This window comes from Moschus berezovskii, chromosome 4 (assembly GCF_049115385.1).
Source record: "Moschus berezovskii isolate FMDL1 chromosome 4, NW_MosBer_1.0, whole genome shotgun sequence".
NCBI lineage: Eukaryota > Metazoa > Chordata > Mammalia > Artiodactyla > Moschidae > Moschus > Moschus berezovskii.
In genome coordinates, this window is record NC_142463.1 from 40,922,241 (window position 1) to 40,949,317 (window position 27,077).

The window sequence follows — 27,077 nt, forward strand, 5'->3', positions numbered from 1 at the left end:
AAAGGATTAGGAATACTTAGGAGTAAATCACATTAGGAATACTTTAGTTTGTAATCACATTTATTTTTGCTTTTGTTACCTTTTCTTTTGCTGTTAAATACAAAATATGACTGCAAAGACCAATGGCAAGTAGCTCCTTACCCATTATGTTTTCTTATGGGAGTTTTATGGTTTCAGGTTGTATGTTCAAGTTTTTAATCCATTTTGAGTTGACTTTTCAGTATTTTGTAAGTAGTGATCCTGTTTCATTCTTTTTCATATGGTTATCCAATTTTCCAAACACCTTTTATTGAAGAGGTATCCTTTCCGAACTGTATATTCTTGACTCCTTTGTCATAAACTAATTGACCATATAACATGAGTTCATTTTCGGGGTCTCTATTCTGTTCCAGTGATCTATGTGTCAGTTTTTATGACTGTATCATACTGGTTTTTTTTTTGTATCATATTGTTTTGATTTATTACAGCTTTGCAGGATAGTTTGAAATCAGGAAGAGTAATGCCTTTAGCTTTGCTCTGTCTCAAGATTACTTTGGCTATTTAGGTTTTTTTCAGGTTCCAAAAATTTTTTTTTGTTTGACAATTTATTAAATACACTACATTTGTACCTTATTCTTCAGTTTTTTAAATCATTCACACAAGGACTTTGTAAAACTGTACTTTATAGAAAACCATCTGCAAAATAAAAATGCACATTTTTGCTCACATTTTAGATAAACTGCTGAAAATATTAGGAATTATTTTATTGAAGGTGATCATGAAACTTAGGGTGGCTTGATTTTATTAAATCTGACACCAGGCAATGACTTTAGTAGGGTTAATGTTGAAATGTGGATGCAAAAATGTCTATTAACTGAACTGTTCAATCTAATAGTGTTTGAAAAAACACTACAAACAGGACAAAATGAAGTACTATTTTTTTTCTTTACAGACATTTTTCTAAATCCATTTTCTGTACACTTTCTCTTCCATTCATAATTAGTTATGCAGACTGATGAGGCAAAAAAAAATTCCTTAAAAAAAAACTCGATCCTATTTACATCACATGCAAAGTGAGAGTTTTAAGTAGGTGTCATAGCAGAACTGGTTAAAAGTAAATACAGTCAAGTGACAGATACCTTTGTGTCTCCAAATATAAGTCCTTCCCCCCTCCTCTCTGGGAGAAATAACATTTTCAGGGCATAGACTGTGAAACAGCATGCAATGCAAAGACAGAAACAAATACAAAATTCTTTATATTTCCAGCTGTTGAGACAATATTTTTGAGAGCTGAGGTAACCTCTCATGGCAAACCCAGAGCCAGCTATTAAGCAGTTAGAATGCTACAGTAATTGAGTACATGGCCATTTCCCTTTTAGCACGTTCTTTGGTCTCCTCTTCTAGAAGTTGTAGATGTCTGTTTAGCTTGATTATCTGTCATCTTAATGAAGTTGTATCTACAACTGTCATGTCCTCTGAAGTTCCTTTAATAGTTGCATCCGCATTTGAAATGCCATACATGGAGTCACTTCTGACCAGCTGGCCATTTTGGCTAACAGCATTTTCTACTCACAAAGTGTTCTTTTTAGGCTTCCAGCTACATGACTTTCTTCATTTTGAGGGGTTGGAGGATGTCTTTCTAAATCCAGAAAATTTAGTGATCTCTCACTTAGTATAAGCACACGATATGGTGTTTTCAGTGCCATAGCCTTAAAGGGAGTTGATTGTATAAGTTCAAGATCTGCTTGTCTTGAAAATGGAATTCCGGCTACAATTCTCTCTGGAACTGCATAATCACACTAGCATTTGAAACTCCTTCTTGGAATCCTTGTTCCAGGTCAGCATTTGGTGGTGCCACCTTCAGTTTTCCCAGGACCCTCATTCACTAATACCTTCATGTATTCCATTTCATACTGAATTTGACTAATTTCTGCCATCTGAGCAGCAGTGGGAGAAGGAAATGCTGCCCTACTCTAAATGTGTACCAACACTGCTTGCTTTTTGCCATTATATGCTTCTGCACCTCATATTAAATCTTTCAACTTGCTTCAATATATATATGCTGGATTTTGTCCCCCTGGGCCCGCTGGAGGTTCCCTGGTGAGGGACACCACCTGCTGGCTCCCTGGGCACTCAGGTGGGCGGTCTCACAGGCAGCTGGCCCAGTGCATGGAGACACCCAGGCAAATCACTGGCCAGAGAGCCAGGTTCCAAATTTTAAGATTTTTCTATTTCTATGAAAAAATTCCTTTGGCATTTTCATAGGAATTGCATTGAATCTGTAGATTGCTTTGGGTTAGTTCAGTTCAGTTGCTCAGTCATATCCGACCTGCAACCCCATGAACCGCAGCACGCCAGGCCTCCCTGTCCATCACCACTCCCGAAGCCTACCTAAACTTGTGTCCATTGAGTTGGTGATGCCATCCAACCACCTCTTCCTCTGTTGTCCCCTTCTCCTCCTGCCTTCAAATCCTTCCCAGCATCAGGGTCTTCTCGAATAAGTCAGCTCTTCGCATCAGGTGGACAGAGTATTAGAGTTTCAGCTTCAACATCAGTCCTTCCAATGAACACCCAGGACTGATCTCCTTTAGGATGGACTGGTTGGATCTTCTTGCAGTCCAAGGGACTCACAAGAGTCTTCGGCAACACCACAGTTCAAAAGTATCTATTCTTCTGCACTCAGCTTTCTTTATAGTCCAACTCTCACATCCATACATGAATACTGGAAAAACCATAGCTTTGACTAGATGGACCTTTGTTGACAAAGTAGTGTCTCTGCTTTTTAATACGCTGTCTAGGTTGGTCGCTCAGTCGTGTCTGACTCTTTGCAACCCCATGAATCACAGCACGCCAGGCTTTCTTGTCCATCACCAACTCCCGGAGTTCACCCAAACTCATGTTCATCGAGCTGGTGATGCCAACCAGCCATCTCATTCTCTGTCGTCCCCGTCTCCTAGCGCCCCCAATCCCTCCCAGCATGAGAGTCTTTTCCAGTGAGTCAACTTGTCGCATGAGGTGGCCAAAGTATTGGAGTTTCAGTTTTAGCATCAGTCCTTCCAATGAACACCCAGGATTGATCTCCTCTGGAATGGACTGGTTGGATCTCCTTGCAGTCCAAGGGACTCTCAAGAGTCTTCTCCAGCACCATAGTTCAAAAGCATTGGTTGGTCAGTATGGACATTTTAATAAAAATAATTCCTCTAGTCCATTAACACAGAATATCTTCCCACTTATTTGTGTCATCTTTCCTACTTTTTCAGTGTACAATTTCTTACCTTGGTAAAATTTATTCCTAAGTTGTCTTAATTTGTTTTTTGGATAATTCATTGTTAGTGTATAGAGAAGAAATTGATTTTTTATATTGATTTTGTACTCTACAACTTTATTGAAATTGTTTATTATTCAGTTCAGTCATTTAGTCATGTCTGACTCTTTGTGACCCCATGGACTGCAGCACACCAGGCTTCCCTGTCCATCAACAACTCCTGAAGCTTGCTCAAACTCATATCCATCAAGTCAGTGATGCCATCCAACCATCTCATCCTCTGTCATCCCCTTTTCCTCCAGCCTTCAGTCTTTCTCAGCATCAGGGTCTTTTCCAATGAGTCAGTTCTTCCCATCGGAGTTTCAACTTCACCATCTGTCCTTCCAAAGAATATTCAGAACTGATTTCCTTTAGGATGGCCTGATTAGACCTCCGTGCAGTCCAAGGGACTCTCAAGAGTCTTCTCCAACACCATTGTTCAAAAGCATCCATTCTTTGGTGCTCAGCTTTCTTTATAGTCCAACTCTCACATCCATACATGACTGCTGGAAAAACCATAGCTTTGACTAGATGGACCTTTGTTGGCAAAGTAATGTCTCTGTTTTTTAATATGCTGTCTAGGTTGGTCATAACTTTTCTTCCAAGGAGCAAGCGTCTTCGAATTTCATGGCTGCAGTCACCATCTGAAGTGATTTTGGAGCCCAGAAAAATAGTCTGTCACTTTTTCCATTGTTTCCCCATCTATTTGCCATGAAGTGATGGGACTGGATGCCATGATCTTAGTTTTCTGAATGTTGAGCTTTAAGCCAGCTCTTTCACTCTCTTTCACCTTCATCAAGGGGCTCTTCAGTTCTTCTTCACTTTCTGCCATAAGGGTAGTGTAATCTGCTTATCTGAAGTTATTGATATTTCTTCTGGCAATCTTGATTCCAGCTTGTGCTTCATCCAGCCCAGCATTTTGTATGATATACTCTGCATATAAGTTAAAGAAGCAGGGTGACAATATACAGCCTTGACGTACTCCTTTCCCTATTTGGAACCAGTCTGTTTTTCCATGTCCAGTTCTAACTGTTGCTTCCTGACCTGCATACAGATTTCTCAGGAGGCAGGTAAGGTGATCTGGTATTCCCATCTCTTGAAGAATTTTCCAGTTGTGAGCCACACAGTCAAAGGCTTTGGCGAAGTTAATGAAGCAGAAGTAGATGGTTTTCAGGAATTCCCTTGCTTTTTCAATGATCCAGCAGATGTTGGCAGTTTGATCTCTGGTTCCTTTGCCTTTTGTAAATCCAGCTTGAACATCTGGAAGTTCACAGTTCACATACCATTGAAGCCTGACTTGGAGAATTTTGAGTATTACTTCGCTAGCGTGTGATATGAGTGCAATTGTGTGGTAGTTTGTATATTCTTTGGCATTGCCTTTCTTTGGGATTGGAATGAAAACTGACCTTTTCCAGTCCTGTGGCCACTGCTGAGTTTTCCATATTTGCTGGCATATTGAGTGCAGCACTTTCACAGCATCATCTTTCAACATCTGAAATAGCTCAGGTGGAATTCCATCACCTCCACTAGCTTTGTTTGTAGTGATGCTTTGTAAGGCCCACTTGACTTTACATTCCAAGATGTCTGGCTCTAGGTGAGTGATCACACCATCATGCTTATCTGGGTCATGACAATCTTTTTTGTATAGTTCTCCTGTGTATTCTTGCCACCTCTTCTTAGTATCTTTTGTTTCTGTTTGGTCCATACCATTTCTATCCTTTATTGTGCCCATCTTTGCATGAAATGTTCCCTTTGTATCACTAATTTTCTTGAAGAGATCTCTAGTCTTTCCCATTCTATTGTTTTCTTCTATTTCTTTCAACTGATCACTGAGGAAAGCTTTCTTATCTCTCTGTGCTATTCTTTGGAACTCTGTTTATTGTTGGGCTGGTCAAAAAAGTTCACTGGGCTTTTCCATAAGATGTTACAGGAAAAAAACAAACGTTTTGGCCAACCCAATATTTCTAACAGTTTTTTTTGTGGATTCTTTAGGGTTTTCTAAATAAAATATATCATCTGCTAACAGTGATAGTTTTACTTATTCATTTCTAATTTGAATGCCTTTTATTTCTATTTCTTGTCTAATTGCTCTGGCTAGGGCTCCCACTACTATGATGAATAGAATTGGTGACAGTGGTATCCTTGTTTTGTTCTTAATCTTAGAGGAAAGCTTTCAGCTATTCACCATTGAGTAGGTTGTGGCTTTGACATATATGGCCTTTATTATGTTGACGTGCAGTCCCTCAATACCCAGTTTGTTGACTTTTTTAATCACAAATGGATGTTGAATTTTATCAAATGCTCTTTCTGCATCTATTGCGATGATGATATGATCTTTATCCTTTATTTTGTGAATGTAGTGTATGTCACGTTTTATTGAAATGTACCACTGGAATAAATCCAATTTGATCCTTTTAATCTATTGTTGAATTCGATTTGCTAATACTTTATGAGGATTTTTGTAACTGTGTTCATCAGGAATATAGGCCTGTAGTTTTTTCTTTGTACTGTCTTTGTCTGCCTTTGATATGGTAAAGCTGACCTTGTAAAAATAATGTGAAAAGTGTTATTTCCTTTTCTATTTTTTGGAAGAGATTGAGACAGATTGGTATTAATTAGTGTTTAAATTTTTTGTGGAATTCACCAGTGAAGGCAATGGCAAGCCACTCTAGTACTCTTGCCTAGAAAATCCCATGGACGGAGGAGCCTGGTAGGCTGCAGTCCATGGGGTGGCTACGAGTCAGACATGACTGAGCGACTTCACTTTCACTTTTCACTTTCACACATTGGAGAAGGAAATGGCAACCCATTCCAGTGTTCTTGCCTGGAGAATCCCAGGGATGGTGCAGCCTGGTGGGCTGCCATCTATGGGGTCACACAGAGTCGGATACGACTGAAGTGACTTAGCAGTAGCACCAGTGAAGCTGTCTGTCCCTGAATTTTTTTTTTTTTTTTGCTGGGAGATTTTCGATTCCTGGTTGAGTTTCCTTACTAGTAATTTATTCTGTTTTCCTGTTTCCTCATCATCCAGTCTTGGTAGGCTGTTTCTAGGAATTAGTCCATTTCTTCTAAGTTATCCAACTTGCTGGCATATAAGAAATTCATAGTGGTCTTTATGATCTTTTGTATTTTTGTGGTATAAGTTGTAATATCTCCTTTTTCATTTATGTCTTGATGTTAAGTTCTCTTTTTCTTAGTCTGATTAAAAGTTTGTCTAGTTAATCTTTTGTAAAAAACAGCGCTTAGTTTCATTAATCTTTTCTGTTGTCTTTTTCATCTCATTTCATCTATTTCCACTCCTTGTTACTTCCTTCCTCTTGCCTGGCTTGGAGCTTACACTGGTGGGACTGTGCTCAGTCCACTCTTTGCGACCCTGCGACCCTCTGGACTATAGCCTGCCCGGCTCTTCTGTCATGGAATTTTTCAGGCAAGAATACTGGAGTGGGTTGCCATTTCCTCCTCCAGTGGAACTTAGTTTGTTCCTCTCTAATTCCTCAAGATAGAAAGATAGTTGTTCAAGGTATTCTTTCTTCATGTAAGTGTTTATCACTATAAACTTCCCTTTTAGAACTGCTTTTGCTGTATCTTGTAAGTTTTGCTATGTTTTGTTTCCATTTTCATTTGTCTCAAAATATTTATTTCTTCTTTGATCCAGTGGTTGTTCAGGAGTATGTTGTTTATTGTCAACATATTTGTGAACTCTCCAATTTTCTTCTTACAATTGATTTCTAGTTTCATACAATCATGTTTTAAAAAGATGCCAGATAGGATTTCAATCGTTTTAAATTTATTAAGACATGTAGCCTAACATATGATCTATCCTGAAGAATATTCTATGTGAACCTGAGAAAAATGTGCATTTGATTATTGTTCAGAGGGAAAGTTATGTCATGTCTTTTAGGTTCTCCTTGTCCAACATGTAGTGTAAGTCCAATATTTTCTTGCTGATTTTTCTGGCTAAATGATCTGTTTTTGAAAGTGGAGTATTTAAGTTCCCTGATATTGCACTGCTCTTTTTCTCCCTACACAATCAATATTTGCTTTATATATATTTAAATATTCTCATTTTGGGCTCATATTTACAACTGTTACATCCTTTTGATTAATTGGCTTATCTTTTATAATGACCTTCTTGTCTCGTTAAATGTTTTAGGTTGAAGTTTATTTTGTTTAATATAAGTACACCTACCTTTGTTTTCTTTTGGTTTTCATTTGCAAGGAATATGTTTTTGCGTCCCTTCACTTTTCAGTCTATGTGTGTCCTTTAAGCCAGGGGAGACTCTTAGTCAACATATAGTTTGGCTTTGATTTTTATCCATTCAGGCACTTTGTCTTCTGATCAGACAATTTAATCCATTTACATTTAAAGTTTAAAAAATGTTTATTGAAGAATAGTTAATTTACAATATTTAGCTTCAGGTGTATCGCATTGTGATTAAGTATTTTTGCAGATTATACTCTTACAGATTATTTTAAGATAATCACCATCATTCCCTGTGCTATACATTATATCCTTGTTGTTTATCTGTTTTGTATATATTAGTTTGTTAATCTCATACCCCTAATTTGTCCCTCTTCCCTTCCATCTCCACATTGATAACCATAGTTTATCTGCTGTATCTGTTAGTCTGTTTCTATTTTGCATATACATTCATTTGTATTATTTTTTTAGATTCTACTTATAAGTGATATTATATAGTATAGCATTTGTCCTTCTCTGACTTATTTCACTATCCATAATATTTCCTAGGTCCATTCACATTGCTGCAAATGGCAGTATTTTATTCTTTTTATGGCTAAGTAATATATTGTATATACATATAGTATATATACATTGTATATACATATATATGCACACATACATATCTATATGTGTGGGTTTATATATAGGTAGATTTTGTTGTTTTTTTAGTCACCAAGTCATATCCAACTCTTTGCAACCTCATAGACTTTAGGCACTAGGCTCCTCTGTCCATGGGATTGCCCAGGCAATAATACTGGTGTGGATTGCCATTTCCTTCTCCAGGGTTCTTCCCAGCCTGGGGATTGCATTAGCAGGCAGATTCTTTACCACTGAGCCACCAGGGAAGAGGATAGATAGAGATATGTAGAAAACACATCTCCTTAATCCAGTCATCTCTTGATGGGCACTTGAGTTACTTCCATGTCTTGACTCTTAGTTCAGTTCGGTTGCTCAGTCATGTCCGACTCTTTGCTGCCCCATGGACTGCTGCACACCAGGCCTCCCTGTCCATCACCAACTCCCGGAGTCCACTCAAACTCATGTCCATTGAGCTGGTGAGATCCAGCCATCTCATCCTCTGTCATCCCCTTCTCCTCCTGCCTTCAATCTTTCCCAACATCAGGGTCTTTTCCAATGAGTCAGTTCTTCACATCAAGTGGCCAAAGTATTGGAGTTTCAGCTTTAGCATCAGTCCTTCCAATGAATATTCAGGTCTGATTTCCTTTAGGATGGACTAGCTGGATCTCCTTACAGTCCAACGGACTCTCAAGAGTCTTCTCCAATACCACAATTCAAAAGCATCAATTCTTTGGCACCCAGATTTCTTTATAGTCCAACTGTCACATCCATACGTGACTACTGGAAAAACCATAGCTTTGACTAGACAGACCTTTGTTGGCAAAGTAATGTCTCTGCTTTTTAAGATGCTGTCTATGTTGGTCATAACTTTCCTTCCAAGAAGTAAGCATCTTTTAATTTCATGGCTGCAGTCATCATCTGCAGTGATTTTGGAGCCCAAAATAATAAAGTCAACCACTGTTTCCACTGTTTCCCCATCTATTTGCCATGAAGTGATGGGACCAGATGCCATGATCTAAGTTTTCTGAATGTTGAGCTTTAAGCCAACTTTTTCACTCCTCTTTCACTTTCATCAAGAGGCTCTTTAGTTCTTCTTTGCTTTCTGACATAAGGGTGGTGTCATCTGTGTATCTAAGGTTATTGATATTTCTCCCGGCAATCTTGATTCCAGCCTGTGCTTCATCCAGCCCAGCATTTTTCATGATGTACTCTGCATATAAGTTAAATAAGCAGGGTGACAATATACAGCCTTGACGTACTCCTTTTCCTATTTGGAGCCAGTCTGTTGTTCCATGTCCAGTTCTAACTGTTGTTTCTTGACCTGCATACAGATTTCTCAAGAGGCAGGTCAGGTGGTCTGGTAGTCCCATCTCTTTCAGAATTTTCCACAGTTTATTGTGATCCACACAGTCAAAGGCTTTGGCATAGTCAATAAAGCAGAAATAGATGTTTTTCTGGAACTCTTTTGCTTTTTCAGTGATCCAGCGGATGTTGGCAATTTGATTTCTGGTTCCTCTGCCTTTTCTAAAACCAGCTTGAACATCTGGAAGTTCATGGTTCATTTATTGTTGAAGCTGGCTTGGAGAATTTTGAGCATTTCTTTGCTAGCGTGTGAGATGAGTTGCAATTGTTCAGTAGTTTGAGCATTCTTTGGCACTCTTGTTTAGTAATGCTAATATGAACATTGGGGTGTATATAACTTTTCAAATTTGTTTTTGTTTATTCCCAACCCAGGGAGTGAAATTGCTGGGTAATGTGGTAGTTCTTTTTTAGTTTTGAGGAACTTCCATACTGTTCTCCCTGGTGGCTGCACCAGCTTACATTCCCCGCAACAGTGTACAAGGATTCCCTTTTTTCTTCATACTCTCTGACACATTATTTATAGACTTTTTGATGATAACTGTTCTAACAGGTGTGAGGTGATGTCTCATTTTCATTTTGCATTTGTTATATTCATAAATTTTGTGATTTCTATTTTGCAATTTTTAATATTTTCTTTGTTGCAATTCTTTGTTCACGCATTTATCTTTTGACTTCGGTGGGCATTTTTACAACCATTATTTTGAACTCTCAAGTAAGTCACTTCGTTCATTAGATCTGTTCTGGATATTTACCATGGCACATCTGGAACATTACCTTTGTTTCTTTTTTATTGTCTCTATGCATTATACAAAACAGCAACCTCTTCCAGTCTTGAATGAATGGTCTCTTGTAGGAGATGAACCCTGTTGCTCAGCCCAGCCTGAGCTCTTAATTGGCGTTCCACCTTTTGTGACCATTTTCTTTGAGCCCACTTCTTTGCTTTTAGTGGCTTATTTAGAGGATATGCTAAGACTTGTATATCCAAAGGTGGGGACAACAGTTAGCACCTAGGTGCAGGCTGATTAGACCCTAGACCCTGAGGCTGCAGCTGAGAGTATGTAGTTAACCCCTGTGCAGGGAGAAAAGGAAACAGGCATTTTTTTTTCACCTGTTCCCTTTGTGCTGAGCACAGGTGTACAGTCACTAGAGGGTAGGGGTGGTGGTACTGGCATCCATCGAGAATTGTATTTCTGTTTGCTATAATCTTGTAGAATTGACGAATGCAAGCCCCACTGGCTGTCAGAGCCAGATGACCCAGGGACTATTCCTTGGTATCAGACATTAAAGTTGGGGCACAGTATGTAAAAATTCCTTCCAGGGAGATACTGGTGATTGGAGTGGGCTGGAAGGAGATGGGAGAGGTGTCCTTCAACTTCCCCAGTCTCTGGGGAAGACTGCAGCTGCCCCGTAGCACCTGCTAGATTAGGAACCGGGTCTTAGGCAGCAGCTTTTAAAGCATGTGGATAAGCCTTTTTCAGGGGAAGACAGGGAGATGGACTATTCTACCTGCTCCCTCTGCACCTGGCCCTGAGTGGCTAGTCACAGTGAGCTATGACCGTCAAGAATGTTTATTTTCTATAGCTTTGTGGATCTCATAAACACGTGCCCTGTTGGCTTTCAGGGCTACGGAATTTGGGAACCGTACCTCAAGTGCGAGTCTTCAAAGTTAAGAGTACTAGAGGTGGAGTGCGAACCCTTCAGTGCTCAGGGAGAAGCTAAGAACTGGTAGTTCTCACCTGATGCAGTGCTGTGGGATGTATGGTTGGGATGTATGGTGAGAGTGTATCTCAACCTTTCCTACTATTTTGGTATTTTCTCATTTGTTTAATATGTAAGAGCTGCTCAGCTAGCTTCTGGATCTTTTTGAGAGGGAACTGTTCTACATGTAGGTGTACATCTGGCATATCCATGGGAGGAGAAGAGGCGCTCTAGTGCCTCCTCAGTCATCTTTACCTTGGGTGAATTACCATGGGTGATTGAGAATGGCTTTATCTACAAGGGTAGACAGACTCCTTGTCTGTCCCCTTTGAAGTTGAATCTGGGTTTTAAAATTGTGGCCATTATTGTTCATTTTAATTGTAATGTGAGAAGGCTCTTCTGCACTTCTAGAAGCCTTCCTTATGAGTCATTTCTACATTCTTTTTTAAATTTGTTTTTAATTGGAGAATAATTGCCATAGGTATACATATGTCCCTCCTCTCTTGAACCCCCCACCTCCCCCTGCATCCCACCCTTCTAGGCTGTCACAGAGTACTGGGTTGAGCTCTTTCTGTCACACAGCAAATCCCCACTGGCTATTTTACATACAGTAATGCTACTCTCAACTCGTCCCATCTCCTTCCCCCGCTGTGTCCACGAGTCTGTTCTCTGTGTCTCCACTGCTGCCCTACAAATAGGTTCATCAGTACCATCTATCTAGATTCCATATATATGCGTTCAGTTCAGTTCAGTTCAGTCGCTCAGTCGTGACCGACTCTTTGCGACCCCATGAATCACAGCACTCCAGGCCTCCCTGTCCATCACCAACTCCCGGAGTTCACTCAAACTCATGTCCATCAAGTCGGTGATGCCATCCAGCCATCTCATTCTCTGTCGTCCCCTTCTCCTCCCGCCCCCAATCCTTCCCAGCATCAGAATCTTTTCCAGTGAGTCAACTCTTCGCATGAGGTGGCCAAAGTATTGGAGTTTCAGCTTTAGCAGCAGTCCTTCCAGTGAACACCCAGGATTGATCTCCTTTAGAATGGACTGGTTGGATCTCCTTGCAGTCCAAGGGACTCTCAGGAGTCTTCTCCAGCACCACAGTTCAAAAGCATCAATTCTTCGGCGATCAGCTTTCTTCACAGTCCAACTCTCACATCTATACATGACCACGGGAAAAACCATAGCCTTGACTAGATGGACCTTGGCTGGCAAAGTAATGTCTCTACTTTTTTTAGGATACAATATTTTCTCTTTCTGACTTACTTCACTCTGTATAATAGGCTCTAGGTTCATCTAGTCTCATTAGAACTGACTCAAATGTGTTCCTTTTTATGGCTAATATTCCATTGTATATATGTACCACAGCTTCTTTATCCATTCATCTGTTGATGGACATCTAGGTTGCTTCTGTATCCTGGCTATTGTAAATAGTGCTGCAATGAACATCGGGGTATTTGTGTCTTTGTCAATTGCTATATTGAACACTCAGGGTATATGCCCAGTAGTGGGATTGTTGGGTCATATGGTAATTTTATTCTTAGTTTTTTAAGGAATCTCTGTACTGTTCTCCGTGGTGGCTGTACCAATTTACATTCCCACCAACAGTGTAGGAGGGTTCCCTTTTCTCCACACCCTCTCCAGCATTTATTGTTTGTAGCTGTTCTGATGATGGCCGTTCTGACCAGTTTGAAGTGATACCTCATGTGGTTTTGATTTACATTTCTCTAATAAAGAGCAATGTTGAACATCTTTTCGTGTTTGCTGGCCATCTGTATGTCTTCTTTGGAGAAATGTCTATTTTGGTCTTCTGCCTACTTTTTAATTGGGTTGTTTGTTTTCTGGTATTGAGCTGCATGAGCTGCTTGTGATTAATCCTTTGTCAGTTTCATTTGCAATTATTTTCTCCCATTCTGAGGGTTGTCTTTTCACCTTGTTTATTGTTTTCTCTGCTGTGCAAAAGCTTTAAAGTTTAATTGGGTCCCATTTGTTTATTTCCATTACTCTAGAGGATCTTGCTGTGATTTATGTCAGAGTTTCTGCATATGTTTTCCATAGGAGCTTTATAGTTTCTGGACTTATATTTAGGTCTTTAATCCATTTTGAGTTTATCGTTGTGTATGGTGTTAGGAAGTGTTCTAATTTTATTCTTTTTACACCCAGTTGTCCAGTTTTCTTACCACTAGTTACTGTAGAGATTGTCTTTTCTCCATTGCTTATTCAAGCCTCCTTTATCAAACGATAAGGTACCCATAAGTGTGTGGATTTACCTCTGGGCTTTCTATCTTGTTCCATTGGTCTATATTTGTTTTTGTGCCAGTACCATACTGACTTCTACATTTTTGTATATTAAATACTATGTGTGACAAACTTACTAAAGAATATCAAAGCTACAACTGGGAGGAATTAGGTGATCATAGAGTGGCTCAGAGGTTAAAGCGTCTGCCCGCAATGCGGGAGACCTGGGTTCGATCCCTGGGTCAGGAAGATCCCCTGGAGAAGGAAATGGCAACCAGCTCCAGTATTCTTGCCTGGAGAATCCCATGGACGGAGGAGCCTGGTGGGCTACAGTCCACGGGGTCACAAAGAGTCGGACATGACTGAGCAACTTCACTTACTCACTTAAGAGTTGTGAGACATAATTGGATGTATCATATTGATTACTGTGACTACCTGTGAGGAACATTTTGGCCCTTCTTATCATGAACACTTCTGGATTAGAGTATCTGAGATAGAACTCAGAAATTTGCATTTTAACAAGCTTTCCAGGTGATTATTCTGTAGACTAAAGTTGGAGTTCCTATTCTCTGGAATGTTTCATTATGCTGTTTTGTTGACATCATTTGCTAGTTTTTGCACTTAGTAGTTTATTCTCTTGCCACGTCTTTTACTACTAGATGAACTTCACATCTAATTTGATATGCAGTTCAGTTCCTTAGCCATGCTCCTTCCTCAGAGGAATACAGGTATTCTGATTCTATATAAGAACAGCAGAAGCAACTACAGTGTCACTTTTTCTTTCCCAAAAACGTGGGGAGTCGGGGAAAGAGGGCATTAAGAAGCTGGTTTGTATTTTTCAAAAGTTCCTCTGGTGATTTTGATGTAGAAACTTTTGTATAGTTTTTTTTACAACTTTGTTATTTATCCTGCTATTCTGTTTTTATACCAAGTCACAAGTAGAGTTGCTTTTCTTATAAATATCTTAAATCAACCAATTTTAATTTAGATTTTAGCATTAGTTATGGTTTCTTTTTCTAATAGGTGTCATCTTTAAGAAATGAAAAGCGAGGCTCATCATATCTCGTCTCTGCCCCAGAAGGTGGTTCAGTGGAATTTGTTGACCAGCATTCTCAGGGCACAGGAGCATATTACATGGAAACCTACTTAAAAAAGAAGAGAGTGTACTGAGTTAAGTTCTCTCCCTATAAACTCATAAGGTTCTTTGCAGTATCTCTGCTGTTCATCGCTGCCTTAACTACATTCAGACTAGCCATATCCTTTAAATTACGGGTTTATAACTTCCCAGAATGAACTGTGTTGTGCAGCAGGCAGAATTGCCAAATAAAAAAAGTAAGTAGCAATAAGAGACATCAATTGAGGACATATTCCACTAGAATTAGATACATTTTAATCAATGTGCTATTAACTTACAGCCCATTGGAGAAATTAACATATATTCCAATATTCCTTGTTTAGGACTGGGAATAATTTTGACACCATATATAGAAGTGTGAAGCAATAAAATGGGAAACATTCTTGGTTTCCCAAGCCTTAGAATAAATTTCTGATAAGCCAGTGTGCATTTCAATTTACTTTATCTGGAAGTAATCTCATTCACAAATTTTTAGAACTTTTCCTAGAGTTAGAGTGCAAGTACAAAATGCAGTGACTGGTAACGTTAAACTCTACATGCAAACTTCATTATCACCCCCCTATACCAGTCATGCACTGTAAAACTCAAACACAGAGGTGACATCCAAGGTATATACCACTATAGATGCTTTACGCTTAATATATTATTTACCACTAATCCCTCTTGTGGGGAAGGGTGTTTTTGAGTAGCTTTGGTGATCTAGTAACAATTTCAGGGGTTGGCAAACTACTCCCTGTGGTCAGATTCCGTCCTCCACCTGTTTTTGTACTGCCTGCAATCTAAGAATGATGTTTACATTTTTAAATGTTTGGAGGGAAAAAAAAAGTATGACTTGAAATTCATGTTTCAGTGTCCATACATAAAATTTTATTCAAACACAACCATGCTTATTCACTTACATATCATCTATGGCTAATTTTTGTGCTACAGTGGCAGAGCTGAGTAGCTGCAAAGCCTAAAATATTTACTATCTGGCCCTTTATAAAGTTCACAGACTCCTGATCTAACACCATTAATTCCCTAATCCTTTTATTTCACACCTACAAAAAGACTTAAACTTTGCAACAGATTTGTAAGTGGCAGGAAACATAGGTTTCTAAGTCTTGTTTCGTAGAATAGTGATGACTGATTCACACGTTTTGGCCATCAGATGCCCTGTTTGCACAGGAAAGCAGTCGATTCTGCCGTTTCTGAAGGGGTCTACGCGGTAACAGTATTGTAACACTCTTAGGTAACGCGCCACACCTCACGCTCCGCTTCGTTTCCTACTCAGCTGCAGTGTGTTAGGCTGAACAGTTATCAGGTGTTTACCCCAGTTTTATCCAGCTTCCTTTCGAAAGAACTGTGTTTATTGCACATAACTTTTGACATCACCATTTCCTGAAGACCTTGGTATTCAAAATGCATGAGAAACCCTTTTGCTATCCAGAATGTCTAAGTTTGTTCTTTGTTATGAGACACTCATTGATGATGTGGAATTGAGGGGTCACAGTGATCCTAGTCTTTTTGAAATCAGATATTTAAGTATCTTGTATTTGAGGGATTTTGTAATAAAGGGTATCGCTCCTGTTTTAGAAGTTTAAAACTGGTATATATGATTTGTAATGTATTGCTTATATTAACTTCTACTGGCAAATGACAGCTAGAAAGTTAAACTAAGATAATTTCCAATCAGTATACTACCTATATATAACCGAATCAGGATGGGCATCACTCAGTTCTGACTCAGCAGATGAAAAATGGGTTCTCCATGCTCTGCACTTCTTGTTTTCCTGTTGCATTAAGCCTCTTCAGTGCTTTGTCATAACTCTCTGACAGTAGAAGAAAGGGAAGATGGAAGTCTTAGAAATATAAGCAGAAAGAGGCTGAAAGAACTAAAAGATACTTTGAGTTAACAGGTGTGGGTCTGCCATCCACACTGGCCTGTGCCCCACTGGGACATGAGAGATAAGTATGACTCACGTGGTGTTGGTAGAAGGACCATTACCTACACTCTCCCCACCAGTCCATACTGTTATTTTTCTATGTAAACAAATTGTTTGTAATGCTTTGAAAATGAACTCTTAATATTAAAAGGCATATGCATGTGAAGTCTCCATATATTTATTTGTATAAAGAGTAAACAAAGTGCATAGAGAGTGACCACAGGTTTGACACAGACAGAGACATTTGTGATGCAGGGTTATTGAACAGATTTAAATGGCAAGTTTATTGTTGCCATTGAATCAATACACAACTCTCTTTTCAGGCTCAAGGGGGAAAATAATGATATCAAACAAATAAACAGCATCAACAAAAAGTTTTGCAGAGTCTTGGTCAAAAAAGATCTACAGTTCACATTGAATCAGATTTGACATTTTGATTACCCAGCAGTCTCCAAGCAAACTGAGAACCGCCAAGTGGATCCTGAACTCCATAGTCTTCTGGCTGGGTCTTTCAAGTTTTGCGCCATTAGGGTGATGGTCAAAAATAGTGATCGACTCTTGTAGATGGATGCTAAGTACTGAAACACTCTAAGAACAGTGCAGTGTACACGGTATATATGCAATCAGCATCCAGAACCAATGCTGGAACAGCTTGCTCCAAAGTGGTAGAGTTACAAAAGGATATACATTAACATTTCTGAAAAGCATGTATCCAGGTTCTTGGCCTCAGTTTTGATTAAAGGTATACTGTTTAGGGAAGCACTGGCACAGGTTTAGTTCTCAAGAATTAACATCATGCAGCAAAGTATCTATTCCACAGCTGCCCCTCTGGGTATGTATGACCAGTCTTCTCAAAAATGGGTACCACTGGTCACCCAAGGGGACAGGAGCTAAGCCACTGCAGAAACAACTCAAAGTTTATGTCCTACTGTTGACAGGAATACACTCATCTTTGTATAGAGACAATAGTACACTAACTGGTATCTATATTTCAAGAATGTTTCATCTATCATGGTATAGATATTAAAATTTAAGGGCATATTAGAGTATTGGCTAAATTCATCAATCCTTATCTTTATGTGCCAGAAAAATATTTCATATCAACTGGCAGCTAAGAAAAAGCAATCATCTTGAGACTCTACTTTGGTCAGCTCCTCTTGTTTTGAGAAATCCCATTTTGGTACTCAACTGTGATGGTAAACTAACCAAACAGTGATGATATATTCTTTCCAAAAGGAGGAGTGCTTAAGTGCTTTCTAATATTTTGGTTGTCACTATGTTACTGGTATCAAATTTAAAGAAGTACTTACACATATTAAGCACCATAGTGTGCCTTATATATGGATATGTACCCTGGTATCTTTTTAGACAGAATACAAACTTTTTCCAGTAACACATTTTTTTAAATGGCTTGGGTACTGGTTGTGGGTAGGAGGACTTGATACACATTAGAATTTAAATGTTACTCATGCTTCTTAGAAGTGCTTCAAATCCTTCGATAAGGTTTTGAAAAGTTGTCCGATTAGATGGTTGAAATTCCCAACACTTTCGCATATGTTGATAAACCTATTAAAAAAAAAGTAAAAATGTTTAGGAGCTCTTTTTTTTTTAAGTATAGAAACATCAAGAAGAACATAGTTTTGAACATGTGAATGAGTTTCCTTAAGTCATACTATAAAACAAGAGTATCTGAATAACTTAAAATATAGAAAATGTGGCACACCTGTAAGTATTAAATATTAATATTATTCATAAGTATTTTAATATTTGAGAAGCTCATGGCTTAACTGACCTTGAAAAAAATCCAGGTCACAAATTACTGTAAGCCAATTTAAGGGTGACGTTATAGCTCAGTTTAGACTACAAATTTGGCTGCTTCATTCTTTGGCTCATACTTACTATTCAGTGTACTTAAATAGTCTAAAGAATTAGTCCTAAAGCGGTTCAGTTAGAAACACAGAGTACTGATTGTCATAATAAGGTAACGCCAAAATACTCTCCTTTCGGGTGCTCACTAAGGTAAGCCTGCTATGGAAGGGAATTTCTTCCTTTGAACATAATGTGTGGTTGTCATTTGCCCCAAAGATGGTTTTCTCAGATATCCGAAATTCAGCGTCAGAAAACTATTTTAAAATGCAAGCAGTGGAAACAGTTGTATTGCTGTGAAATGGCCCATAAATACCTCATCTGGACAGTTAGGTGGACACGGCAGGCGTTTTCCTTCTTTTAATGTATTCACAAGTCTTGTTACCGTCATCTGGCCATGAGTGGGGCCTATCATTTTCAGGAACAACTATGAAAGATAAAAATCAAACTATATATTTTACTTTCTGAACATATTTATATAAACTCCAGACAGGTTAAGGTAGAATTTCTAGAAATGGAAACAAAAACAAACAGACTTTTCTCCTTAGTAGATTAAAGTGAAAGTCCAAGATACTTTTCCTTTCCATTACAACACACTGACTGATTCTTTATGAACTAAACTTACAAAGCAGAGGGGTGGACACATTTTCACTGGGGGCCAGATTCAAACATAGGAGAAGTATGACTTACGGCCATGGGACTGGAATCTGAGTCACAGTAAGTGAGCAGCTCGTGCAGAGTCACTCCGAAAGACCAGACATCAGAGGCGATATAGAACTTACACTGAATTAAACATTCTGGAGCATACCTGAAAGACAGCAGAACATGAAACTTCATTTCCTGGGAAGGACATACCAAAAAACATTATAGAGTAACTCAACCCAGAGAGCTGACTTCTTAGAATAGAACATTCGAAGACACGTAAGTGTATATTATATGTTAGTCACACATATGCTGCCCAATATCCCTGTGGCCCTCAGTTCACACAGCACAGGCTCTCCCTAGGGAAGGGTGTGGATGGAGGCGATGACCACAGGCCCAGATTTTATCTGCCTGCAAGCTCACAGTGAGCAGTGACTTAACTGCCCAGTCCTCTCACAGTGTCTGCTGTTTTGGTGACTGTTATCCATTGCCTGAGCCAGAAGTTGAGGCGTTCCCATATCTGGTCTCAGAAATACTCAAACCTACTCACTGTCCCTAAACCCCACCATCACTGTCCAAATCACAGCCCCAGTTCATGCCGTCACTGCCCCTCGCCAAATCAGACTCCCTGGCTCCAATCTTGCGCCTCTCCTTCCCACAGTGATCTTTTTAAAACAGAAGCCCCCGTCCTTAATCCTCCCAGCAGCACCCCAAAACGCCAGCTCCAAAACTCAAGTGTCTAGGGCATTGCCTTAACAACTGCAGAGACCTTTCATCATCCAGACACGTCGAGTTGATTCCGGTTCCTGGGACAGCCGCTGCTCTGTCTCACTCTTGCCATCACACACATGCCTTCTACCCATCTTTACAACCCTCCAGGAATCTTTTAAGGACTAAGCCTAACAGAACTTCCAGAAAACCAAGCTCGAACGCTTCTATGGTTATGGCACCATGAAACTAGCTGCCTCATCCATTAAATTCTAAACTCGGTCATCTTATTTACCCTCAAATCTCTAGTACCTGGCACAAAGCAGGGGCTTCATAGGTATTGCTTTGAATAAATGAATTCATTTATCCAATGAATATGCAATGAATAAATGGAGGTTTGGGTTCCTTGGGAGGGAGAGACACACCTCTGCCCATGTAGGATGCACCTTGCAGTGCTGGTCCGTTCTACAGGACAGGGTAGAGTGGAGACTTAGCAGCTTCCCCCTTGGACAGTGTTCCAGAATGAGAGGGGTCAAAGTCGGGATGTGGCCTTCCAACCAGGACACTCGCGATTCATGAGAAGATGGCTAAACCTCCCATGGACTTTGCTCTGCTCTGTCTGAGTTCTCCCTGAATCTGCCAAAGCCTCCTCGTCACCTCATACTTGCCCTCCAGGCTTCCCCTGCATGGCTGTGACTACTCTGGCTACTAACAGTTTTAAGAACTGTGTCAGAGGAATGCCTTCTCAAGGGAAGACAGAGATGCTGACTGCTGTTAGATTTCTTCCTTGGAAGATGTTGTCTATGAAGCTCAGACACTGCCATGTATGTGGCTTTCAGTGAAACAGCTTAAGAGCTGTTTCTTGAAGGCAAAAATTAGTCAATTCCAAATGATCTAAGTCTTTTCTAATCTGGATTAATAAAAGAATTTAACATATCTAAAAAGGACCTATCAGAACAGTAGAAGCCCTTTGAAGCACTGAGGAAATCTGTTTGAGTCAGTTACCAAAACACAGGGCTGTCCCGGTCGTCCTTGACTGTGTAGTACTCCTTATCAGTTTCGATGGCTTTGGTTAGACCAAAGTCCCCAATTTTCACTTGGTGTTCACTCTCAACAAGGACGTTTCTTGCTGCTAAATCCCGGTGAACGTATTGCCGAGAACCCAAATAGTCCATCCCCTGAGGGAGAGAAGCAAAGGTAGAGTGTGCTCTGGGATCAAATCAGACTGGATTTTGTATCTGCCGCTTTGTAACACACACAAAGATACAAGTGTCATTTCATTCATATATCACTTTTTTTTGTTTGTTTTTACTTTTATGCAAAAATAGTAAGACCAACCTGATTCAAAGAAATACATATTTAAAGAAACCATCACTTTCTTTTTTTTTCCCACTTTCTTAGTAGAGGCTAATTTCAATCCACATCAAGTAGAACAAAATAAACTCAGTATAATTATCAGAAAGTTTCCCACTTGCAGCCTAATTAGAAACCAATTACTCAGGACAGAGTGCCTGACTTTTAAATTTTTACCAGGTTTTTTCTTTTTTCCCGTTTTACCTTACAAATCTGAACGGCATATTTTAATTGCTGTTTGAGGTTAATTTTGTTCTTATTCTTTGGAAGATATTCCTTAAGGCTCCCTGAAGGCAGAAACTCCATGATGAGCTTAATACCATTTCCACCTGTTTGGGGGGAAAAAACCATTAGTTGTTGTTCAGTCGCCAAGTCGTGTCCGACTCTTCACAACCCCATGGACTGCAGCGTGTCAGGCTTCCCTGCCCTTCACCATCTCCCAGAGCTTGTCCAAGTTCATGTCCATTGAATCAGTGCTGCCATCCAACCATCTCCCCCTCTGTCGCCCTCTTCCCCTGCCCTCAATCTAACCCATCAGTACAAGGCAGTCAAATGAAGGAAGAGTAAAGGGCACAGGATCTGGAGTGAGAGGACCGGAACTGACTTCGGCATCAACCCTGAAACCACAGGCAAGCTGCTTAACCCGAGGTTCCAGAGACTCGGGATCCTCAGGAGTGACCAGGGTACCTACCCCAGGGTCGACACCACTCACTCAGACAACGTAGTGTTCTGCAAAGCACTTGGCAAACGATTTTTAAAAATCATGAGCCACATCATTTTCACTACAAATTTTAAAGTACAATAACATGAGTGCTGTAGTAGCTTGTAAAAAAGATACACTTAATAGCAAACATTACTTGCCACTTTGATTTAGACAACTAGAAAACTAAATGCCCTGCCTAGTGTTGGGTCAGAAAAGCAGGTAAAGGAGAGCAGTGGGTGTCAGTTTCATCTGGCCTAGTGTGCTGAGTATTGGGACAAGGGAAATCTAATCCCCAGTGTGGGTGTGTGTAGTAGCCACCTAGAGAAACAATGCTGGAATCATCCCTGCCTAGGAGGGAGGCTGCGTAGTCTTCTGCAGCTGCTGAGGGATAGTGACACTGCATATGGCTTGGAAGTCCTAGAGCTCTGGCGGTTATCAGCTAGCATTCAGGCAGCCCAGATGAGGCTGAGGGCATGGGCTGCTCGGCACTAGCCTTTATGTGACCCCAGACAGCCACTTAGTCTTTAAAGGAACCACACTTTGCATGACATACCGTCTTCTGTGCAGATGCCTTTATACTTCACGATGTTCTCATGGTAAAGGTTTCTTAAGATTTCAATCTCCTTCTTCAGATCAGCGATGTGGTTCCCTCCACTCTCGGGCTTCAGGGATTTGACAGCCACCTGCTCCCCTGTATTGTCCCCCTCAGGGTCATACCTGCAGAGCTCGACCTTCCCAAAGTGGCCCTGGTGGGAAAGATGCACATGCTTGATCAGAGAGGCCCCAGCCTGGGCCAGCAGGACACACGTCAAAGAGGAGGCTTGCTCCTCATGTTCATCTGAAGGCCGGGGAGGGCACACACAGCCTGACCCTGCAGGTAACAAGCTCCTACCTCGTCTCTTCCTACTCCCTGCACCCTTCCCCACTTGGCTAACATGCCATCCCTTCCTTTATTACTGTGCTAAGCCAAGAAAAGGCTCTGGTGACTGGTGAACCAACACATCAATCCTAGTTTCCATGAAAGTAACTTACAAGGAAATGGAGGTGTCACGTGGTTCAATCATGGCATTCTTTGACAGCCCTGGGTCCACGCTACAGGAGGCACCACAATGTGGCTACAAAGGGCAAGGCATGAGTCTTCAGAAGATGGGGATTAGACCCCAGCTAAGCCACCTACTCGTGAGGTGGGCCTGGTCACCCCGTCTTGGAGCTGGCTCCAGAGGTGCTCAGTGTGCACACTGGTAATAAACCCAGGGATGCTGTGAGGAAATGGGACCACTGTGCCTGCAGAGTGCCAGCACCCGGCCTTGGCACAGGGCTGGTACCCTAGATGGGACAGTCTTTATAAACTACAGGACATCTGTATGAAGATGCAAATCCTGTAGCCTCTCTAGTCACATTTACTGTTAGGGAACTGCCATTCAAGGTCCAGAAGAAAAGCTAGCATTCTATTTCAGTGTTCTGTGAAGTAAATCCACCACTCATTTAAGCAGCCTCACAGGATACATATTCCCAGAAAAGTCAGAGGCAGGGATTGTTCTATTTTCACCATATCTATACCCATCCCCCATGCCTCTCCCTTTATATTCTGTCCCTTATTTAAAAAAAAAAAGGGACAGAGGCAGCTCCTCAGGGAGCTGACCAATGTCCTGTGTGCATAAACAGGCAGGCAAGTGCATGCTGCTGCTGCTGCGTCACTTCAGTCGTTTCCGACTCTGTGTGACCCCACAGACGGAAGCCCACCATGCTCCCCCGTCCCTGGGATTCTCCAGGCAAGAACACTAGAGTGGGTTGCCATTTCCTTCTCCAATGTGTGAAAGTGAAAAGTGAAAGTGAAGTCGCTCAGTCGTGTCCGACCCTTAGCAACCCCACGGACTGCGCTACTCTTTGTCAAATGGAGAAACACACAATCCCTGAGAAAACACTGGAAGATGCTTTCTCTTATAAACTTTGACCTGAAACAAGAGAGAATGTAGAATGGCTCTAGATATCCAGGGAGGTGAATGGTCAGCAGTGTAACTTGCCTCTCCCAAGTCACGGATCCTCTTTAAGAACCGCTTTTCAAAATGTGTGGGATCCACTTCAGTTGTTGGCTTTTTTTCTGATACAATGTCTGGATCTAACAGAAGAGTGAAAACATGTTAAAAAGAAGTGAATGACCCTCAAGGGTCCAAGTTGTCACCCCCTCCCCCGGCCCTGGCTGGTCTTGGTTAAACAATTTAAGGCAGTCTTACTCTGCTCCTCCAGCTTATTGATGTCTCTCATGATGGCTCGGAAGAAGGGTCTCTGGTTGGGGTCGTAGTTCATGCAGCGGGTCATCAAGTCAGCTAGCTCCTTACAAGACGGGGTCACTGGCCTGCACCGGCTTTCGTAGAATCTCTCTTTCTGCAAAGAAGAGTACCACGCTGAAGAAACCAAAGGAACCACCCACAAACCTTTTAACCCTAGGTCAGAAAGAGTTACCTAACAATCCCTAATTTAATTCCCAACAGCTCTGCCTAAGGGTGGACTTCCATAAACTTGAGCGCTACTGTTGCCTTTTTTTTTACAGCTGTGGAAAATCTTAGTCCTGAAACAAAAATAGTCTTAATTCAAGAAAAATGCGCAGTATATCCCACCCAGTCCGAAATAAGCTGTATTCCTGCAAAGTCATGCAACCTTCTGGAATATGACTTGGCAACATGTGTAGAAATCTTCAGATTCTTCAAACTCTTTGACTCATTAATTGCAACTACTGAATGACTCAGAAATAAGTCAGATATAAACAAAGGTTTATGTTTAAAGATAGTCCCTGCAGAATTAAACAGAACATTATAAATATGAAAACTTCAATGCCAAGTATCTAATTTTAAATAAATTAGAATTTAATGAAACAATGAACTCTTACATCAGTTTAATCATATAGGAAATTACAACATTAAATGAAAAAATAATGATTTAGCATGGTCCCAATTTTGTTTAAAAAATTGATACAAACAGATTGGAAGACAATATGCCAAAGTGTTAAATATTAATCAAGGGTGACTGGAATATAGTGATTAATATTTTCTTTTTTAAAAATAGTTTTCTCTATTTTCTAAATTCTCATCAAGTAGTTGCTGCTGCTGCTGCTGCTAAGTCACTTCAGTCGTGTCCGACTCTGTGCGACCCCATAGACGGAAGCCCACCAGGCTCCCCCGTCCCTGGGATTCTCCAGGCAAGAACACTGGAGTGGGTTGCCATTTTAGTTACTACTTTAAAATTCTGAAACAGATGACTGATTTATTTAAATCATTAAAAAATTCAGTGAATTTACTACACTCCAGATTCTGGTCTGTAGCTGAATCTCAAGGGTACTGGTTTCTCCTGTGGTCCCTGTGGATCCTGGTGTAGGAGTGGGGAGTTAGGCCCCAGAGGAAAGGAGGAAGAGGAAGAAAATTAAAGAGTTGAAGGCTGCCCTGCCTTGTAGTATCTCTCACTCTTCTAGGCTCCAGTGCAGACCTTTGCTTACCCTATCTCCATATGCTACTCAGCCCTGGGTAAACACAAGGTGCTCAAAAAATACTGACAGCAAATGGTATGCTGTTTTGTTTCCAAGGAAGTTAAAAATAAAATTACTCCCAAAAGTCCTGGCTGAAAATTCCAAACAGCAGATCTACAGAGGTGCTGATTTCTCCATGAGTTTCAGCTTAACTCCTCTTGCCCAAGTCTTGCACCACGTTCAGCGGGCAGATTAACTGGTTAGAGGTTCCTTAGCCTCTTTGGTATCTCCTCCAAGCGCACCCTCCACTCTGAATCCCTACTGCAACTTCCTGGCTCAGGCTCTCGCCACTGAGCGCCGCAGGGGACTCAGTGCCCTGTCCTTGCCTCAGCCTGTCCGTCCAACTACCGTGCAAGCATGCCGTGCCAGGGCCGGCCTCCAAGCCCTTCACCGTCCCACACCACCCCTGGCATTCAGGGCCCCTACAAAACCTGACCTCAAACAACCCTTCCCACCTGTTCACCTGTCATTCCTCTCCACACTCCAGGCAAATGGAACCACTTACTGCTTCCTGTAGACGACGGAAATGCCACCTTCCCCTGGACTTCGATCATTCCCTCCCAGCTACAAGTTATGCCTGCCCCGCTGAACACACAAGGCGCATTCCAGAAATCAAGTCAGTGAGTCATGATCAGTGGTCCTTCACTGTAACTGCTACTGTAGTATCCCTTTAGAGTTAGAAATCTCTACTAGCTTTCTGCAAGTGAACAAGCAAGAGTTAGCCTTGAAGTTGTGCATTCTAGCTGAATAACCCAGGCCGTGAGCCACCTGCATCTTGGTTACCTGACCTGTAAAACAAGGGTAATGACACTACCCTACCCAACACACACGGCTCTTTGGGTGATGGGGTTTCAGATCCTTACTGCTATTTTAGCCAAAGTCTCCTTCTAGACCCTAAGGTCACTAAGGGCAGATAAGGCCTGTGTCTCTTTCATTGTGAACCCTTAGCTTCAACTTAGGACAGTGCCTGGTACACAGGAGGGACTCAATAAATACTTTTGTGTTAATCTTGAGATGCTAGAACCAACTACAGAGCTCGTATTGTATACCTGGCACTCTACGTGCATTGTTTGCTTAACTGTCATAAGAACCCTGCAAAGTAGGTATTCTTTATCCCCATTTCATAGATGATAAATCCAGGCCCAAGGAAACTAACATGTGTGAGGTTACACAGCCAGTAAGCCTGTGGAGGAGAGTCAAACCCATGCCCATCTCCTCCCACAGTGTGAGGTTTCCTGATAATTCCTGAGATGCCCCTGAGTATTCAAAGGGCCTTCACTCAGCTCCTAACTGGAAAGCAGCTGCTCACCTCAATCAGCGTCTTGTCTTTCAAGGGGATCTCGCCATTGTAGCAGATTTCCCACAGTGTGGTTCCAAAGCTCCACTTGTCAGCAGCCACACTCAGGTTCTTGGAGTCTTCAACACACTCGGGAGCGATCCAGGGGATTCGTTCTATGCACTCTGGAAAAGCCAAGAGGTGTTCACAGATCAGTGTCTGCAATACCCAGGGAGTGTATCACCACCACTGTAGCAAGAACTGGAAGTTAACAAATGCCTTCAAGCAGTGTTTTCCAAACGTGGGCTGTGGCTGCAGTGGGCCTGTGGAAAGCTTGTTAAAGGGACAGTTTTCCAGGCCCCTCAGCCCTGGCCCTTCTGATGCACCCGTCTGAGACAGGGCCTTGCAGATGTGTCTGTTTAACACAGACTCCCCAGAAGGGTGTGGGAGCCCATCCTCTGAAGCTTTGGCTTGAAAAACAGCAAAGCACCCCTGAGTGGAGGAGGTCACATGGAAAGGGTTAAGAAAGGGAAGGTCAGGGAGAAG

General features: G+C 41.1%; 2 protein-coding genes and 1 pseudogene across 9 annotated transcripts in view; 1 reads left to right on the top strand and 2 right to left on the bottom strand.

The window, feature by feature from the left end:
- Window positions 1-16,482, top strand: part of RAVER2 (ribonucleoprotein, PTB binding 2) — a 149,711-nt gene extending 133,229 nt beyond the window's left edge. For 6 of the 7 annotated variants that reach the window (XM_055404091.2, XM_055404092.2, XM_055404095.2 and 3 more), the window contains exon 12: window positions 14,427-16,482. In XM_055404091.2, the coding sequence (XP_055260066.2) occupies window positions 14,427-14,573 (147 nt within the window). In that variant the 3' untranslated portion in view covers window positions 14,574-16,482. The remainder of the gene's footprint in view (window positions 1-14,426) is intronic. The other variant, XR_016037198.1, reaches the window with a different exon arrangement.
- LOC148778040 (mitochondrial fission factor pseudogene) lies at window positions 1,234-2,122 on the bottom strand (annotated as a pseudogene).
- Window positions 16,483-16,625: 143 nt separating the features above from the next.
- The window catches only part of JAK1 (Janus kinase 1), a 143,328-nt gene continuing 132,876 nt past the window's right edge, over window positions 16,626-27,077 (bottom strand). For both annotated transcript variants that reach the window (XM_055404089.2, XM_055404090.2), the window contains exons 17-25: window positions 26,565-26,716; window positions 23,970-24,120; window positions 23,760-23,854; window positions 22,289-22,481; window positions 21,237-21,361; window positions 20,685-20,857; window positions 19,020-19,137; window positions 18,646-18,756; window positions 16,626-18,029 (exon numbers count right to left, since the gene is read on the bottom strand). In XM_055404089.2, coding sequence (XP_055260064.1) covers window positions 17,919-18,029; window positions 18,646-18,756; window positions 19,020-19,137; window positions 20,685-20,857; window positions 21,237-21,361; window positions 22,289-22,481; window positions 23,760-23,854; window positions 23,970-24,120; window positions 26,565-26,716 — 1,229 coding nt within the window. In that variant the 3' untranslated portion in view covers window positions 16,626-17,918. The remainder of the gene's footprint in view (window positions 18,030-18,645; window positions 18,757-19,019; window positions 19,138-20,684; window positions 20,858-21,236; window positions 21,362-22,288; window positions 22,482-23,759; window positions 23,855-23,969; window positions 24,121-26,564; window positions 26,717-27,077) is intronic.